The sequence below is a fragment of the Felis catus genome, chromosome B2 (assembly GCF_018350175.1).
Source record: "Felis catus isolate Fca126 chromosome B2, F.catus_Fca126_mat1.0, whole genome shotgun sequence".
Taxonomy (NCBI): domain Eukaryota; kingdom Metazoa; phylum Chordata; class Mammalia; order Carnivora; family Felidae; genus Felis; species Felis catus.
Window position 1 is genome coordinate 122,894,298 of NC_058372.1, and position 17,420 is coordinate 122,911,717.

Genomic DNA, 17,420 nt, shown 5'->3' on the forward strand with positions numbered 1-17,420 from the left:
TGATCAAAGGATGGTAAAAGTAGAAACTGGATAACTCACAGCCTAAATCCATAACTCTTCCTAATGCACTCTTTTACATCCTCATATATTGACTTCTTAGCATAATGCAAAAATCTCTACAAATGTCACAAAACATAAAAGAATCAATACAAGGCTAACTGTACTCAACAAAGAACTTCCAGACAACTAGCTGGAAATAGTACTCATTTTCCAAAAATCTCTGGCTTACTTTCTGTTCTTTTTCTGTCTTCTGGCTGTCTACTCATTCTCCTGGCCCTGCTAATTGCTAATTCCTTTAGCCCCATTCTGTTTCCAAGTGTCCTTGGATAACCTTGCTCTTTCCAATCGAGCCTTTGAAAATCTCCTCTCCCAGATAATAATGTTCATGTTTCCTAACCTCTCTTTAGATTTTGTAGTTTCAACTGCAGGATTAAGTCTGCTTGTGAGAACACATAGGCATATACTTTAAAATAATGTGAATGACACACTGTGTACTTTAAAACAATGTTAACAACATATATACATGGTTATTATTAGTTATTATTAGTTATTCTCAATTCTGTCTCTAAACAACTCCACCTGGAGTTATGTCATCATGCCAGCTATCAATTGGGGTTCCAAGGACCCCCCCCCCTTGTGTTTGATTAATTTGTTAGAGTGGCTCACAGATCTCAGGAAAACATTTTACTTATTAGATTACTGGTTTATTATAAAAGGATATGACTCAGGAAATAGCCAGGTGGAAGAGTTACATGGGGCAAAGTATGGAGAAAGGGCTAAGAGCTTCCATGACCCCTCCAGGGGTGCCATTCTGCCCAAATCTCCACATGTCCACCCACCTGGAAGCTCTTTGAACCCTGCCCTTTTTGGGTTTTTTTTACGGGGGCTTCATGACATAGGGATGACTGATTAAATCCACTGGCCATTGGAAATGGATTCAACCTCTCCCCTTTCCCCTCCCCAGAGGTCAGGGGGTGGGACTGGAAGTTCTAACCCTCTAATCCTATAGTTGGTGCTCTTGGCATCCAGGTCTCATCCTTAGGTGGATCCAAAAGTCACCTTATTAACATAACAAAAAACAAAACAAAAAACCAGAGGTGGCTTTCAGCACTTAGGAAATTCTAAGGGTTTTAGGAAATCTGTGCCAGAAAGAGATGAAGACCAAATATTTATTTCTTACTATAAATCTCAATATCACGGTGCCCTAATATGATGCCAACAACCTCCCAAATGATTGCTGCTATTTCATCTAAAGAGCTAAGCCAGGTTAAGTTCTAAGGGATAGGTTAGGGATTAGCTCATATGTGTTTTGCCATAAATTTTATTGTTGTGAAAACAACACTTATTACATGTCAGGCTCTGTGCAATATACCCTACCTACACTATTTCATTTAATTTTAACAATAACCTTTTGAGATGGATATTACTACTATCCCATTCTAAAGATAAAGATACTGCAACATGCAGAAACCATGTTGCCAAGGGCAGAGATAGGACTTAAACCCAGGACTGTTGACTCAAAGACATTTAAAAACATTGAAATTGACATTTCTGAAAATTGCAAGCCCATTTCTCTAACTGTACGTCCTAATTCCCCCTTTTGTGCTGTATCACATTCATCATTGAATACACTTCTATATTTATTTATTTACTGCCTGAGTAGAAAGGCAGAAATTTCGCTTATTTTGTACACATCTGTTTCCCTACTGCCTAACACAGTGCCTGGTAGTGCCTGTCACAGAGTAAGTGCTCTGTAGATATGTGTTGAGTGCATGGATGATTGGTAAGGAAAATTATAAGGGTAATTTTGGAAAACAATTACCAAAAACCTCACAAAACTACTTTGCCACACGTCTTCTCTCATTTCTGCGGTTTATCCTATGAACTGGAATCAAGTCTTGAAATTTTTCTATTTTTAAAAAATAGTAGGATTTGTACACATATTAAAACTAATAAAATACAGAAGTGGAAGGGGTTATCCAAATGACTGTGAGGAGTGGAAATGAGAGCATTTCAGACCCTTCTGAAAGCCAAGGCAACACAGTCCTGCTCATATTGTGTCAGCACATGGAGCCAGTGACTAATGTGAAATTGAGCAGCTGCTTAGATAACCCAACAGTGTCATGGAATGCTAACTATAATCATACTCGGGTAGGACTAGAATGGCATTATTATGATAGGCTCCCTAGAATTATGATACACATCTTTTGGGGCGCCTGGGTGGCTTAGTTGAGTACCCAACTCTTGATTTCAGCTCAGGTTATGAGCTAATGGTTCGTGGGTTTGAGCTGTGCATTGGGCTCCATGCTGACGGTGGGGAAGCTTGGGATTCTCTCTCTCGCTCTGCCTCTCTGTCCCTCCCCTGCTCATGCTCACTTGCTCTCTCTCTGTCAAAATAAATAAATATAACTTAGGGGCGCCTGGATGGCTCAGTCAGCTAAGTGTCTGCCTTCAGCTCAGGTCATGATCTTGCGGTTCATGGGTTGGAGCCTCGCGTCGGGCTCTGTGCTGACCGCTCAGAGACTGGAGCCTGCTTCAGATTCTGTGTCACCCTTGCTTTCTGCCATTCCCCTGCTTGTGCTGTCTCTCTCACACAAAAATAAACTTAAAAAAAAAATAAATATAATTTCAAAAAAAGATAGGCATCTTGTAAATCATATATATTAAGATCAGTTCTCTGAAATATAATTTAATTTATAGCATGAGTTTACAAAACAAAATAATCTTCTAATTTCAGGCTTACTTTAGATGGTTATGCCATCTAAAATAAAAATGCAAATAGGTTCAGTTATTTTATTAAGTGAGTGAAATTCATAATCCATGTTTAACAAATTTTATATTATAGGATATAAGTATTTATGCCAAGATAAATACATGGTAAGCTATTTCTTCTTAACTAATACAGGTATTTGCTGGAATATATAAATGCTAGAAGGTAGTAAAGTCCTTTAATGCTTGTGTGTTAATAATTACACAATTTACCTTGTCATCAGGAAGCACATGCCAAATAGATATTGTCTTTTCCTCAACTTCATTGTTGATAGACAAATATGAAGGCTGATAGATTTTAGTTGGTTCTAATATTAACACCTTGAAAACATAAGGCAAAGAAACAAATATTAGTGACTTCAGATTTAAATCATTTAGAGCTGTTATAACAACACTGCACTGATGTGGGAGGTTATCAGATGAGGCTCTGGGTCCACTGCTGCAGTAAAACCATTTTAATTCTTAATTGTTGCCTTCCTTATGAGTCCTTTGAGCATTTTATGGTATTATTGTAAGTTCCCATGATGCATCACTTTTTTTTGCTAAAGAAACTGGAAATAAATTTTTAAAGTCCATATATTGGTTTCACTATTCCCAGGGAATCTACTCTAATGATGTATTTTTTTTTTTATTTTTTTTCAACGTTTTTTATTTATTTTTGGGACAGAGAGAGACAGAGCATGAACTGGGGAGGGGCAGAGAGAGAGGGAGACACAGAATCGGAAACAGGCCCCAGGCTCTGAGCCATCAGCCCAGAGCCCGATGCGGGGCTCGAACTCACGGACCGCGAGATTGTGACCTGGCTGAAGTCGGACACTTAACCGACTGCGCCACCCAGGCGCCCCTAATGATGTATTTTTGAAAATTTTTTATGTTATTTATTTATTACTGAGATAGAGGGAGAGTGTGTGTGCAAGCAGGGGGAGGGGCAGAGAGAGAGGGAGACAGAGAATCCCAAGCAGGCTCCGTGCTGTCAGCGCAGAGCCCGACATGGGGCTCAAACTCATGAGTTGTGAGATCACAACCTGAGCTGAAACCAAGAGTCAGACACTTAAGTGACTGAGCCACCCAGGTGCCCCTCTAATGATATATTTTTAAAGTCTTTTATTTTATCTTGCAATACATGCATAATCTATTTCTATAAATATAAATATGTCCAAAAAAGGGCAGAAACGTGGTAAAGTAAATAATTCTGTACATAGAAAAGATTCTACATATAGAGCGCCACATACTATTTTAAGTTTTCTCCTGCCACACCTAACCATCAAGATGTGGTAGCATGTTTTTCATACCCATGTAAATAGAGTGAGAAATGATTCTGGTTATTATTGAGTTCTATATATAAGGCAAAGGAAAGGACATAGCTGTATGAAATAATAAAAATGTTTTTTCACTGCTTTAAGATAAAACTGGGATCTTCACTAATGATATATTTAGCCTTGTGAGAGAGAGAAATAAAACCGACTCCTGTTTTGGAGATGTATGAGGGATATGTAATAAGTGAGTTGAGAATCTCTCTCAAAGGATGTAGCATATTATTACTAATATCTGGTATTAGGTACAGATAACATCAAAATGCCACACATGCACTAATTTTAAAGGTACTTCAACTATTATCTGTTTGTACAGACGCTTAAAAGCACCTACTTAGCTCAAATTTCCCATGCAGTCTTAAGTAGGAATATTTAAAAAAAAAATTATTTTTAAGGTTTATTTATTTTTGAGAGAGAGAGAGACAGAGCATGAATGGGGGAGGGTCAGAGAGAGGGAGACACAGAATCTGAAACAGTCTCCAGGCTCTGAGCTGTCAGCACAGAGCCCAACGCGGGGCTCAAACTCACAGACCACGAGATCATGAGCTGAGCCGAAGTTGGCCGCTTAACCGACTGAGCCACCCAGGCGCCCTAAGTAGGAATATTTTAAAAGGAAAGGAAAGCCAATACTAAACTATCAGAGAAACTAGAACAGTTCTTTCTACCCCACTGCTTAAAACTCAAGGAAAGTGGCTTTTAGAAAGAATCTTCTATCAAATAAGTTGACCAAATAAAAGTGGAGGAAAAACCCAAAAACCCTTCAGAAGATTCTATCAGCAAGGGATTATGGACTTACACTACACTGTGATCTAGTGTGCAATATGAGCAAGAAGGCACATGGATTAGCAACCTGACTCTTGGCCATGCACTGCAAACTTAGTACTGATTTTATGCTATCTTTGTTTTTCTAAAATTTTTTTTAACATTTTATTCATTTTTTGAGAGACAGAGAGAGACAGAGCATGAGCAGGGGAGGGGCAGAGAGAGAGGGAGACACAGGATCTGCAGCAGGCTCCAGGCTCTGAGCTGTCAGCACAGAGTGCAACGTGGGGCTCGAACCCACGAACCTCAAGATCATGACCTGAGCCGAAGTCAGACACTGAACTGACTGAGCCACCCAGGCACCCCTGATTTTATGCTATATTTATCACAACAGCAAATTTATTTAAATTAGAATACAGAGAACTACAGAAAGTAGATTAGGAAGACAAAATTTTCTTTACTCTTAAGTATAAAAAAACTGCAAGGGCTTAATTCTTGGTCAGGCTCTAGTTACGAAAATAAGATAGAACAGATTATAAATAAAGCACAGTAAGAGCCCACCAGGGAACATATTCTGATTTAGGAACATACCAGGTAAATCAAGGTCCAAATTCCAATCAACAGAGAGTGAAGTGGTACTGATTAATAATGGAAATAAATTTTCAATCTAAACTTGGCAGAATTAGTGCTTTCAAATCTGAGTATCCCAATGTTTGTGAAATGAAAATGAATAATAGGGAATAAAAGGTGGGTCTTCCAAAATAGCTTCCAAGTCACTATACCGCCAAATGAGAATATACCTTTTTCTCTAATTATGTGGGCACAGAATTTAACATTAGAAAAACACAACACCAGATTATCTCTCTTCTCAAATTATGTCTTTATTGTGTCTCAAATATTTCTAACAGATAAAATCTGACCTATGTTTTCCCATGTCGAGATAGGGAAAAACATTGGTTGTAATTATCATCATCTAACATTTGTTGAGACCTTTGAAGTGTTCTACCCTTGAAATGACAAAATGGGAGGAATTTATGGCACACATTACAGAGGTAACAGAAAGACTGAGAAGGGAGAAGGAAAAGGGCAATTTGACAAAACTGGCTAGACACAACTCACTTGAAATATAAACATGCTTCCTTTTAGTTTCTGATCTTTTATACTGGTTAACATTAAAATTAACTGCTAAACAAAATTTTTAAAAAAGTAAAATTAACTGTTAACTTCTTGCATCTGAAGTGGGAATGACAGCAGTATAAGGCCTATAAGCTATACAGAGTAGATTTAAAAAAATTTTTTTAATGTTTATTTATTTTTGAGAGAGAGACACACATACAGAGCACAAGGAGGGGAGGGGCAGAGAGAGAGGGAGACATAGAATCCGAAGCAGGCTCCAGGCTCTGAGCTGTCAGCACAGAGCCTGACATGGGACTCGAACCCATGAGCAATGAGATCATGACCTGAGCCAAAGTCAGATGCTCAACCGAATGAGTCACCCAGGCACCCTATATATAGAGTAGATATTAAATAGAGGTACATGTCTCAGCTCCTATAAGAGTCCGTAAAAGCAGCATTCTCCTCTCCTCTCACCTAGCCTGGGGTGATGGGTTGATGGTTTCCTAACTGTTCAGTGTAGGAAGAAAAGAAAATCTACATAGAAGAGAGGTGAGAGAAAAGAATCAACTGAACTGAACCCAAGTAATAATAACTGATGGGACCATTCAAATCATTTTGCTAAGAAACTTTTGTCTGTTTTCTTTTACCCAGGGTCACTATTATTTCTTAGAGGAATGAGAACAGATATGGTGGTGAAATGAATGGAAACGATCAAATAAAATACTTCTAATATAAATCATCTTGATTTTAGTCAGATCCACACTAAAAGAAGGATAATGCTATCGCCCCAATCGAGACCTAGAGTGGCCTTCATAAGTGTGAACTAAAGATGCTACTCTAAAGACATAATGAGTTAGTGACTGATATGACACCACAAGTACTAGAAACATGATTTTTTCTATGTGGTGATACAGGGGGAGCAAACTCCAATGGTTGCAGGGAGTGGGCCCAGTGGGAAAGGCAGAGGAGTGAAGCAGGAAGGATGGGACTGTGACCAGCATCTAACATGGCACCAGCTAGTTGACTTAGTAGGTTGTTACTTGTGGAGAAGGCCAGTCACAGATTGTCAGTTCCTTTCACTTTTCAATAGCTAAAAATCTAGATTTTTGTATGAACTGTCCTTATTTTCACTTGACTTTCTTATAAACTTTATTTTTCAGTTGACTGCCTTTTCATTTATTTTGTCTTTCTTTTTATCTTCTTTAACATAGTAATTATAGTTATTTGAAGTCTTATGTGGTCACTTTAATATGTGAATCACTTCTGGGCCTGCCTCTACTGGCTGTTTTAGCTCTTTGTTATCCATCACTTTTTTCTGCTTCTTAGAATGTCTAGTAATCTTTGATTGTGTCTGAATGACACAATGCAGAGGCTCTGGATCATATCCTCCCAGAAGTTTCCCCACCCCTGCTCCCTAGCTAGCAGTCAAATTATCAGTGCTTCATCTTGATCCTATCAAGACTTAGTTTTATTACAGCTTTGTTAGGGTGGATCTGTTTTAGTTTCACCTTTTCTCCTAGGGCAAGGGCTTTCTATGTCGCCACTAAATGCTTGGGGTGTTCAGCAAGGTCTCATCACCCAAAGTCCAACATCTTATCCCTGCATTGGTTAAGCTCTGGGATATTTGCTCAGCTCTCAACCTTCAAAAGAATGCTCTCTACCACTTCTGGTCCTGATCCTCTATATAGCAAGGGAATTTACCTTGATAAGGTTTACTTAACCTACACAGGTTTCATTTAAAATCCAATTTTAGTCAAATAGTGGGACCAGCAATTGTGGTTACTTACACTGTGCTAACCCCCTGTTCACACTATCTAGAGGTTGTCCTAGGACTCAAGGGAAATACCCACACAGAATCCTGGGATTCATTCTTCAAGGCTCCCCCTTCTCCAACACCCTCTCCATCCGTCTGAGAGTCCCAAACACTCCTTCCTGCCTGCTCTGCCCAGGGAGAACGCTATTCCCTGCTAGGGCTCCACCTCCTTGGGCTGCAGCCAGAAAAACACCTTACAGAAAAAAAGCAGGTGAAGGTGGGACTCAACTCCAGTACCTCCCTGCTCAAGGATCACAACCCTGCGATGACTGCTATTTAATGTCTACAAACAGTATTTTACATATTTTGTCCAGATTTTTATAGTTATTTATAGCAGTACCAATACCAATACCATTTACTCCATCATAGCTGGCACTAAAGAACCAACTCTCCTTATTTTTAAATGTTGGCAACAAATTATTATTATTATTATTATTATTATTATTATTATTATTATTTTAATCACTGAGTGGTCTTTTACTTAATGCTTATTTATTTTTGAGAGAGAGACAGAGAGCAAGCAGGGGAGGGGCAGAGAGAGAGGGAGACACAGAATCTGAAGCAGGCTCCAGGCTCTGAGCTGTCAGCACAGAGCCCGATGCAGGGTTCGAACCCACGAACCACAAGACCATAACCTGAGCCAAAGTCAGATGCTTAACTGACTGAGCCACCCAGGTGCCCTATCACTGAGTAGTTTTTTAAACACGAACTTAATCATATGCACAACCTGACACATAATAAGAGAAACACTAATTAAAACCATCCTAATATACCATTTTTTCATCTGTAAGTTTAAAAAAGTACAAATATGATAAACACACCTTTTAGGAGAGACTTTCGGAAAATAGTCTCGAATGTTGCCAGTGAGAATGTCAATTGATACAATTCCTATGGAGGGCAACGGGGCAATATCAATCAATTTCACTTCTGGGAATTTATCCTACAGACAGATGTGCACATTTGCAAAATGGCACAGGTACAATGTCTCATTTTAATTTGCATTTTTGACTAGCCAGTGAGGTTATTATCTTTTCATGTGATTTGCCCATTTTCTTTTTCTTTTGCTTACCCATTAGTAGGAGTTGTTTTTTTCTTTGTGCAATTAGGCAAATTGATCATTTTGCTGCATTAATATTAAATATTTTCTCCCTGTTTAGCATTTGCCATGTTTATGGTGTTCTTCACTGAACAAAAGTTAGAATTTTTAATGAAATCAAATTGGTCAATATTTGCCTTTAGGGCTTAAAGGTCCCTTTCTTGCTTAATTAAGAAAGCCTCTCTCACCAAAGTATATACCTATATTCTCCTAACGTCTCTCTTACTATTTTCGAGTTTTATTTTTTTATATTCATATCATGACAGACAAATTCACATTAAACTAATTTAAATTAGCTCAGAATAGCTAATATGAGTGGTTTCTTTTCATAGCTGATTTTCTATTCAATCAAGTCAACAGTCAATTAGATACTTCAGTTCTGTGCTGTCTTCTTTCCCCACGTTTGCTATCATCAGAGCATCAGCTGAAGGCATGCTGCCAGCTCACTCTGAGATAAGTATTTTCCTAGGTTACACATTATCTAGGCTAGAAAACAAAGTGCTTTAGTTTGAAAGGCTTTTCAAATGAAGATCCTGCGGAGCTCAAGGCTTCATCGGGAAGGAAGAGTAAAGGAAGCGTGTTAATGCCAGCAATGGATTTAATGAAATGAAACAGATGATCCTACAAGCAAGAACTGGAGAACGAGAATTAGAGAAAAAGAATTGAGCGTGGTTACCACCTGAATAGGGAGGACTGGACTAGAGAGCTCAAACAGAGTTTTACGGCATCACTTTGATGTGGGAGGAGATTAGTGCACACAGTGACTTGGTAATTCTTGAATCAGATGCTAAGCTTATACTGCTCTGGATGGCATTCTGAGAGCCATCAGGATGGGAAAGGCAGCAGCTGAGAAGATGAGCAATGTATTTTTAAAAGTGTGTGTGTGTCTACTATACATGTATCTATATCTATATCTGGCTAAAATAAGTTGCAAACTGGAACCTATGAGTCATCATTTCTCACGATCCAAGGCATTGTAAAAGGTGGCTAGGGACACTAAATCTAACTCTGACCCATGTGGGTAATGAGTGGTCGAGATGGAATAACGACCCAGGTGAGCTTGACACTTTTCACCACAATAATGGTAATGATACTGATGACAATGTTAACAAAACTGTAGTATGAATTAACAGCACCCTTGTGTCTGGTCGGAAGCGATATGTTGACTAACTGCGCTAAGCAAGAGACAATCTTTTCTTGGAAAGCACACTTTACAACTTATCACAAGAAATCACCCAATTTCATGGCAAAAACATAAAGATGTATCTCACTTCTCTGATTTTGAGAAGTTATTTTAAAAAAGTAACACTAGTACTATTAAAATCACAGTGCAAGATGTTCTTTAAATAAAAGAAACAAAATAGAAATGCACTTAAAGTTAAGTTAAATGAAGAGTACTCACCGGAAACCTAACTACGGTAACATCTGTCTTTGTGGCCTCCACCAGGAAATCCATCCAGAAGTCCACCAGCTCCTGTTTGGCCACAGGCTGCTCTGTAGTCAGTTTCACAAAATGCTTATATATCAAAATTGTCTCTACAATAGACTTGAGGTACCTAAAAATGAAAAGATATAAAACACACAATGGGCAAATTTAGAACCACCTGTTCCCATGTATCCTGGTTTTAATCTGTGGATGTAACTGAAATACAGCGTTAATATTTAGGTATTCCGATTCACCACACATTACTCATTATTTGTTATATGCCCTGTACTTTCATGTACGTTGTCTCCTCTGTATCTCACAAAAATTCAATAAAGTAGGCTGTTATAACATCATTTTAAAGATGAGGAAACTGAGGTGCAGAGGGCTTAAATAGCTTGGACTGACTGATACGTCTGCTGAAAACATGACTTTTACAAAAATGCCTGTCTTCTATTCAAGGGAGCGGTTAATGCACATGTTTTAAAATATGCTTCCATGAGAAAGCTTTTCTAAATAGACCCTTCATAAGGGATCATTATTTTGCTTTGAAGCAACTCAGCTGATATATTATACAAATACCGTCCAACCTAACAAGACAGATGGCGCCTCAAAGGAAAAAGTTAGGACAAAATGAGGAGCGAGATAATTACATGAATTAGTGGGTTTGCAAGTACTTCATAAGCTATAAACATGGACATTAACATTAAGTGAATGGACACTTAAGGCATTGTTTTGTGGTTATTACTGTTGCATAAAATAATGTCTGCTTTCTTGTCAACAGAAGCTGGGATACCTCACACCACAGCTCTTTGGACCTGTGCTTCAGCCCCTTCTGGACCATCAGAATGATCACTGTAAAGAAATGACGGATTTGGCGGCATGTAACGCAGGCATTTATTGGTTCATTTATTTCATGTCATTTGCTGAACACCTACTGTTGACATCGCACTAATAGTACAGCCCTGTTCCTAAGTAGCAGCACACAGTGCCGAGGAGACAGGAATGTAAAAGGGATAGCACAGCAACCTAAACATCAGTAGGGCTACCAATACACAGAGATACAATTAACCAAAGTCAGGCTCTGAGCTGTCAGCACAGAGCCTGACGCAGGGCTCAAACCCATGAACCGTGAGATCATGACCTGAGCCAAAGTCAGACACTTAACCGACTGAGCCACTCAGGCACCCCTAATTTAAAAATGACAAGCACGAAAGAAGATTTCATGAGATGAACTAATCACATGTGTTTATGCAATAACACCCACATGCTTCTATCCGGATGCAGAAAAGGGTTTTAGGTGGGGGTCTGGTTTGTGGGCAGATTTAGGAAGGTCCCCAGGTAGAGAAGATCCCCGGAAGAGGCCTTCTCAGCATGTGCTGAGATACAAATGCATGAAGCCACAGTCTGGCACATTTCATGTGACTGGAGAGCAGTGTAACCGGGGGGTGTGACAAGATCGGAGGCTGGAATGACTAAAGGCAAACGTTGTTCACCAGCCAAGGAGGTGGACTTTATCCCTTAGGCTGTGAAGAGCCATTCAACCATATTGATTTAAGGATGTCAGTGGAGGGGAAGGGTCAGACATGAATTTTTGGGAAGATCACTATAAGTGTGATACCGGGGAAGGTTTGCTAATGAGAAGACCTGAACGTGAGGAATTCTTTTAGGAAGCCATGGGGACCTATGGTGGTAAGCATCTCCTCAAGTGGTTCCTTTGATGAAAACAAGTCAGTGGTCCAGTCTCTGAGCTGCCCTGAGCCTTTCTTGATAACATGGTCAACCTTTACGGCTTTACGTAAAGCCGTAAAAAGTCTTTACGGCTAGTGATCATCACACATGATATACAATAAAATCAGCATTGTTTTCCAAAACAGTCCTAAATGCACATGGAATTTTGCTTTCATCTCTTCAATTACCACATACATAATGATGAGACTTGGGGGCACTCCAGGAACAATTTGAAATGAGACAAATACACACATATAGGAAACATTCAAATGCATTAACAAGCCTTAGCGTAAAGAAGTGAAAATCAACAGTGAGAATCCCAAAACAGATTAGGTCATAAAGAGAACATAGGGTATACGTTTGGGGCAGAAACGGGGGAGGTTGGGATAAAAATCTGTCAATCTGGGGCGCCTGGGTGGCGCAGTCGGTTAAGCGTCCGACTTCAGCCAGGTCACGATCTCGCGGTCCGTGAGTTCGAGCCCCGCGTCGGGCTCTGGGCTGATGGCTCAGAGCCTGGAGCCTGTTTCTGATTCTGTGTCTCCCTCTCTCTCTGCCCCTCCCCCGTTCATGCTCTGTCTCTCTCTGTCCCAAAAATAAATAAAAACGTTGAAAAAAAATTAAAAAAAAATCTGTCAATCTACCGATTCGATTTGCAGGTGCAAAATGTGAGGCCTCTGCATGATTCCTCTGGGTAACCCTAGCCAACTTGGGCTAGCGGGTTGGTCAATGTCATGAAAAGGCTAAGCTGAAGGCAAGCAGACCTCACCTATGCCCAAAACCACCAGAACCTATATTCAACACATTTTATTTATGAACATGAGGTTTTCCTCTAAATTCTACATTTCGTTCTATAAGCAAATAAATTCAATCCAATCGTCAGTTCAACAAATATAACAATTTGTAAATAAGTGATAAGAGTTGTTTATTAAAAGTAATTGCTTAAACACATAACACTTTACTATTACCATGCTGGCGTCTTCAGTTTAAAAAGCTTTTCAGATGCTTGGATGACTCTCATGTGGTCATTGGCCAGGACACTGGCACCGAGAAAAAATCCAACTTCCCAGTAGCTCTGGAGTTTTTCTAAATTTCCCTTTTTACCAAGAAGGCTACTTAGCTTCACCCCTGGAAGATCAACAGGAAGTACAATGTTACAAACACACAGCACCCAGGCAGAGCCTTTTTAATTAAAAAAAAAAACAAAAAAACAGACAGACATTTTATTAAAATACAATAAGCTTTTATTTCCTCCTTTCAGATTCAAATAGCTTTAAGTGTCAATTATAAAAGGGGTTTAAGTTCATTTAAAAAAAATCACTTTAATTTGAAAGTCCAAAGATAACTGCCACTGTCACTTGGATGTGCATCATTCCAGAATTTTAATATATGCCTGCACTGTATATGCATAAATTAAAAGGTGGTAACACCTTGTTGTGTAACCACCTTGCTTCCCTTATAATAACAAGGATCCTTTAGTTACTTGAAAGGGAAATATGATGCAATTCTATCACTCATTGAATTGAGTATAATTGGGTCAATTCAATAATGATAAATAGTAACAAAATAATTAATAAAATAATAATTGAGTATAATTAGGCAATAATTAATAATTTTATATGCAAAAACAATTATATACTTAGAAAGTTTAAGAAATAAGGAAAGTGGCAGATAACACTGTCTTGATCACTGTTGCTTTGTAACAAGATTTGAAAATTAGGTAATGTAAATCCTCCAACTTTGTTCTTTTTCAACATTGTTTTGGTTCTTCTGGGTTTTTTTGCATTTCATTATACATTTTTGTCTCTACTTTGCCTTCTATTATTTTTGCATTTGCATTCCTTTGTTTAAAAAGAATATATCCTTGTAAAACTGTTAATTGCCACTGGTATTCACAACATTAAAGTATCAGGGAAATTATCTGAGATTTGGGACTAAGGTAAAAAACTGGGACATTTCATTTCAATATCCCACACTGGCATCAGGTACCTCAAGGACTGTCCAGGGAAAGTGTGGCAAGTTCACTGTTTTAAAGATTATTTTGTTTGGTTAAAGTATCGTTTTCCAAAAAAATTCATACCTCTCAGGAAATATAAAATAGAACACTTGTAAAACATTCACTGTTTACTATTTATTAAAGATCTCAGACTTAGATAAGTTTACTTGTTAACTTGCATGTTTTGTTCAGTAGAGATAGAAATATTTTTTGTCTGGTAGTAAAACAGATAATCCCTAAGATTTATGACCTATTTGGCCTAATTTTGTTTTTTCAGTCAAACTCAGAAATCTTAACCTAACATTTCTTGTTAATTGATCTATGAATACCCTAGCTTCTTAAATGCACTTTGAACTGGACATATCCTCTTTTCCATATCGATGGAGTTAAATAAAATGTTTTACAAGTGTTCTATTTTATATTTCCTGAGAGGTATGAATTTTTTTGGAAAACGATACTTTAACCAAACAAAATAATCTTTAAAAAACGCTATGCCACTTATGATGTAATTACACTTAAGCCCTGAGCATTTCAAGAAAAAATCCATTTGTGGGGAGCCTGGATGGCTCAGTTGGTTGGGCACCCAACTCTTGATGTCAGCTCAGGTCATGATCCCAGGGTCGTAGGATCAAGCCCCGTGTCAGACACCAAGCTGAGTGTGGAACCTACTTGGGATTCTCCCTTTTTCTCTGTTTCTCTCTCTCTCTCTCTCTCTCTCTCTCTCTCTCTCTCTCTCTCTCTCCCACTCACAATCTCTCTGTCTCTACAAAGAAAATAAAGAAAAAGAAAAAAAGAAAAAGAAGAAAAAGTCCATTTGGGAATCCTTCACATTTTGTGATAATAAGAAAGAGAATCGCTTTGCCTCCTTAAAATTTCATAAGATGAAAAAATTACACACAGGTATGGAACAACATGCACGATGTCCTATCTAGGTATGATAAAAAAATTCAGTGACTACAAAGGAAAGAAGAAAGTGCATGGGGAAAATGAGATACTGAAAATAGGTGTCTCTACTAACCTCATTTGAAATGAGCTCTTTTTATTGTGTCATGCTTGCAGAACATTGAACCAAGGATTGATCTAGCAGCAAATCATGTCAAACATTTAAATAGGGACTATGACAATGTGTAATAGGAAAATCACAGTACTAGTGTTAAAAGAAAATTTCTGATTTATACTTACATGCCAGAAGTTCGTATTATGAGAGGGACATTTAACTTTGACCTTGGCATGAATCTGACATGTTTGTGTTGTCTAACTCATTTTTATAGCCACTGCGATTCCTATTAACTGGACATTAGGTCTTAAAATCTGAGTAAGACTACTTTACAGGAACTGCTGCTTACTCCATGTTCATCACATGAAGAAGCACTGTTGGGCCATCTCACTATTAGGGATTCTGGCTGGCTTGAGGACAGCCGGATCCCCGGGGGCATAAACAGAATGGATTCTACAGGCACATTTGTCCTTTGTGGCTAACAAGCAATGTGTGAGTGAACATCGGTATCACGTAAATATGGTGAAATGAAGTTTTTACAAAAATAAACATTTTCTGGGGCGCCTGGGTGCTTCAGGCCGTTAAGTGTCCAACTCTTAGTTTCGGCTCAGGTCATAATCTCAGAGTTCATGGGTTCAGGACCCGCATCGGGCTCTGTGCTGGCAGTGCAGAGACTGCTTGGGATTCCCCTCTCTACCTCTACTCCCTCATGTGTGCACTCTCTCTCTCTCTCTCTAAAATAAAGAAAATGAAACATGTTCACTTAATGGTTTTAGTTCTGATGATCATTATTGCAACATCACTATCGATGTCGGCCTTAGCATTCCCTCCACTTCATTAACTAGAATTCTTTTGAAGACTACCCTCTCCCAGGGATTAATACATTTAGTATGCAGCATACTTTATGAAGAGCTGTACCTCATCCGCTAGATGAGCTGTGGTATCTCTTAAAAAAGGAAGGAAGGGATGTAATTTCTTCCCTATAATTTCTAATTTTCTGAGAAACTGGTCATCCCTATACATGACAAATGAGTTGTGTTGTGGTGGGTGATGGATTTTGTTTTTGTTTTGACTTCCTTTTTTTAAATTATCTTTATAGAATCATGGATTTTTATATTCAGTAATACAGATTTCATTTTGATTGCTCCCCGAAAATGAGATTTGAAGAGTGGTTTGTCTCAATTCCAACCACCCTGTTCTTTTATTACATCATCATTACATCACCAAACCCCTAATTCTGACTCTCTCCCATAAAATGTCTCATAGTTGATTGAAAAATTCCACAAAAATGGGGAAATCGTCTGTTACTTAGCTAAAATCTGAATATTAACTTTATGTCTTGTGAAGCTGGAAATAGGAAGAACATGTAAGATGTGGTTCTGTGGCTTTTTTTTTTTTCTTTTTTCCTTAGAGAGAGAGAGAGAATGAGCAGGGGGAGAGGCAGAGAGAGAGGGTGAGAGAGAATCCTAAGTAGGCTCCAGGCCCAGTGCAGAGCCCAACACAGGGCTCAATCTCAGGACTGTGACATCATGACCTGAACTGAAATCAAGAGTCAGACGTTTAACTGACTGAGCCACCCAGGCACTTTGTGGTTCTGTGTTTTATTTTATTTTTTTTTAATTATTTTTTTTAATGTTTATTCATTTTTGAGAGACAGAGAGAGGCAGAGCATGAACGGGGGAGGGTCAGAGAGAGAGGGAGACACAGCATCTGAAACAGGCTCCAGGCTCTGAGCTGTCCGCACAGAGCCTGACACGGGGCTCGAACTCACGGACCGTGCGATCATGACCTGAGCTGAAGTCTGACGCTTAACCAACTGAGCCACCCAGGTGCCCCTGTGGTTCTGTGTTTTAAATCCTAGTTCTAAGTAGTCTAAATATCAATGATTATTCAAAAACTGGGAAAGTGAAACACAGATCATGAAGTAGTTAGTCTTGACCTCAAATACACACATGACCAGAATTGAGAGTCTTTGGGCAATAGATTAGGACAGTTAAGAATAGTTTTACCTTAGGGATCTTAAATTTAAGATGATATGTTTAGATGCCTCCAATTTAGCGATTATCTTACGGTATCTTAAATTTTAATTGCTTACCTTTTATAAAAAAATCAAAATTTCAAAATGCACCTGAAGAAGAGATTTCATTAAAAAAAAAAGTCTGATTACTAAGGGGAAGTCACTAATTCAGGGGGTCAAGAGAAGAAATATAGGAAGATATAAATTACTGAGAAATTTGATTAGAGTATTTAAAAATGCTTTTTAGGGGCGCCTGGGTGGCTCAGTCGGTTGAGCGGCCGACTTCGGCTCAGGTCATGATCTTGCGGTCCATGAGTTTGAGCCCCGCGTCGGGCTCTGTGCTGACAGCTCAGAGCCTGGAGCCTGTTTCAGATTCTGTGTCTCCCTCTT

At 38.7% G+C, this 17,420-nt stretch overlaps 1 protein-coding gene across 3 annotated transcripts in view; it reads right to left on the reverse strand.

The window, feature by feature from the left end:
• Positions 1 to 17,420, reverse strand: part of MAP3K5 (mitogen-activated protein kinase kinase kinase 5) — a 204,952-nt gene that overhangs the window by 75,606 nt on the left and 111,926 nt on the right. For all 3 annotated transcript variants that reach the window (XM_023254425.2, XM_023254424.2, XM_045058101.1), the window contains exons 9-11: positions 12,989 to 13,148; positions 10,272 to 10,425; positions 2,983 to 3,090 (exon numbers count right to left, since the gene is read on the reverse strand). In XM_023254425.2, coding sequence (XP_023110193.1) covers positions 2,983 to 3,090; positions 10,272 to 10,425; positions 12,989 to 13,148 — 422 coding nt within the window. The remainder of the gene's footprint in view (positions 1 to 2,982; positions 3,091 to 10,271; positions 10,426 to 12,988; positions 13,149 to 17,420) is intronic.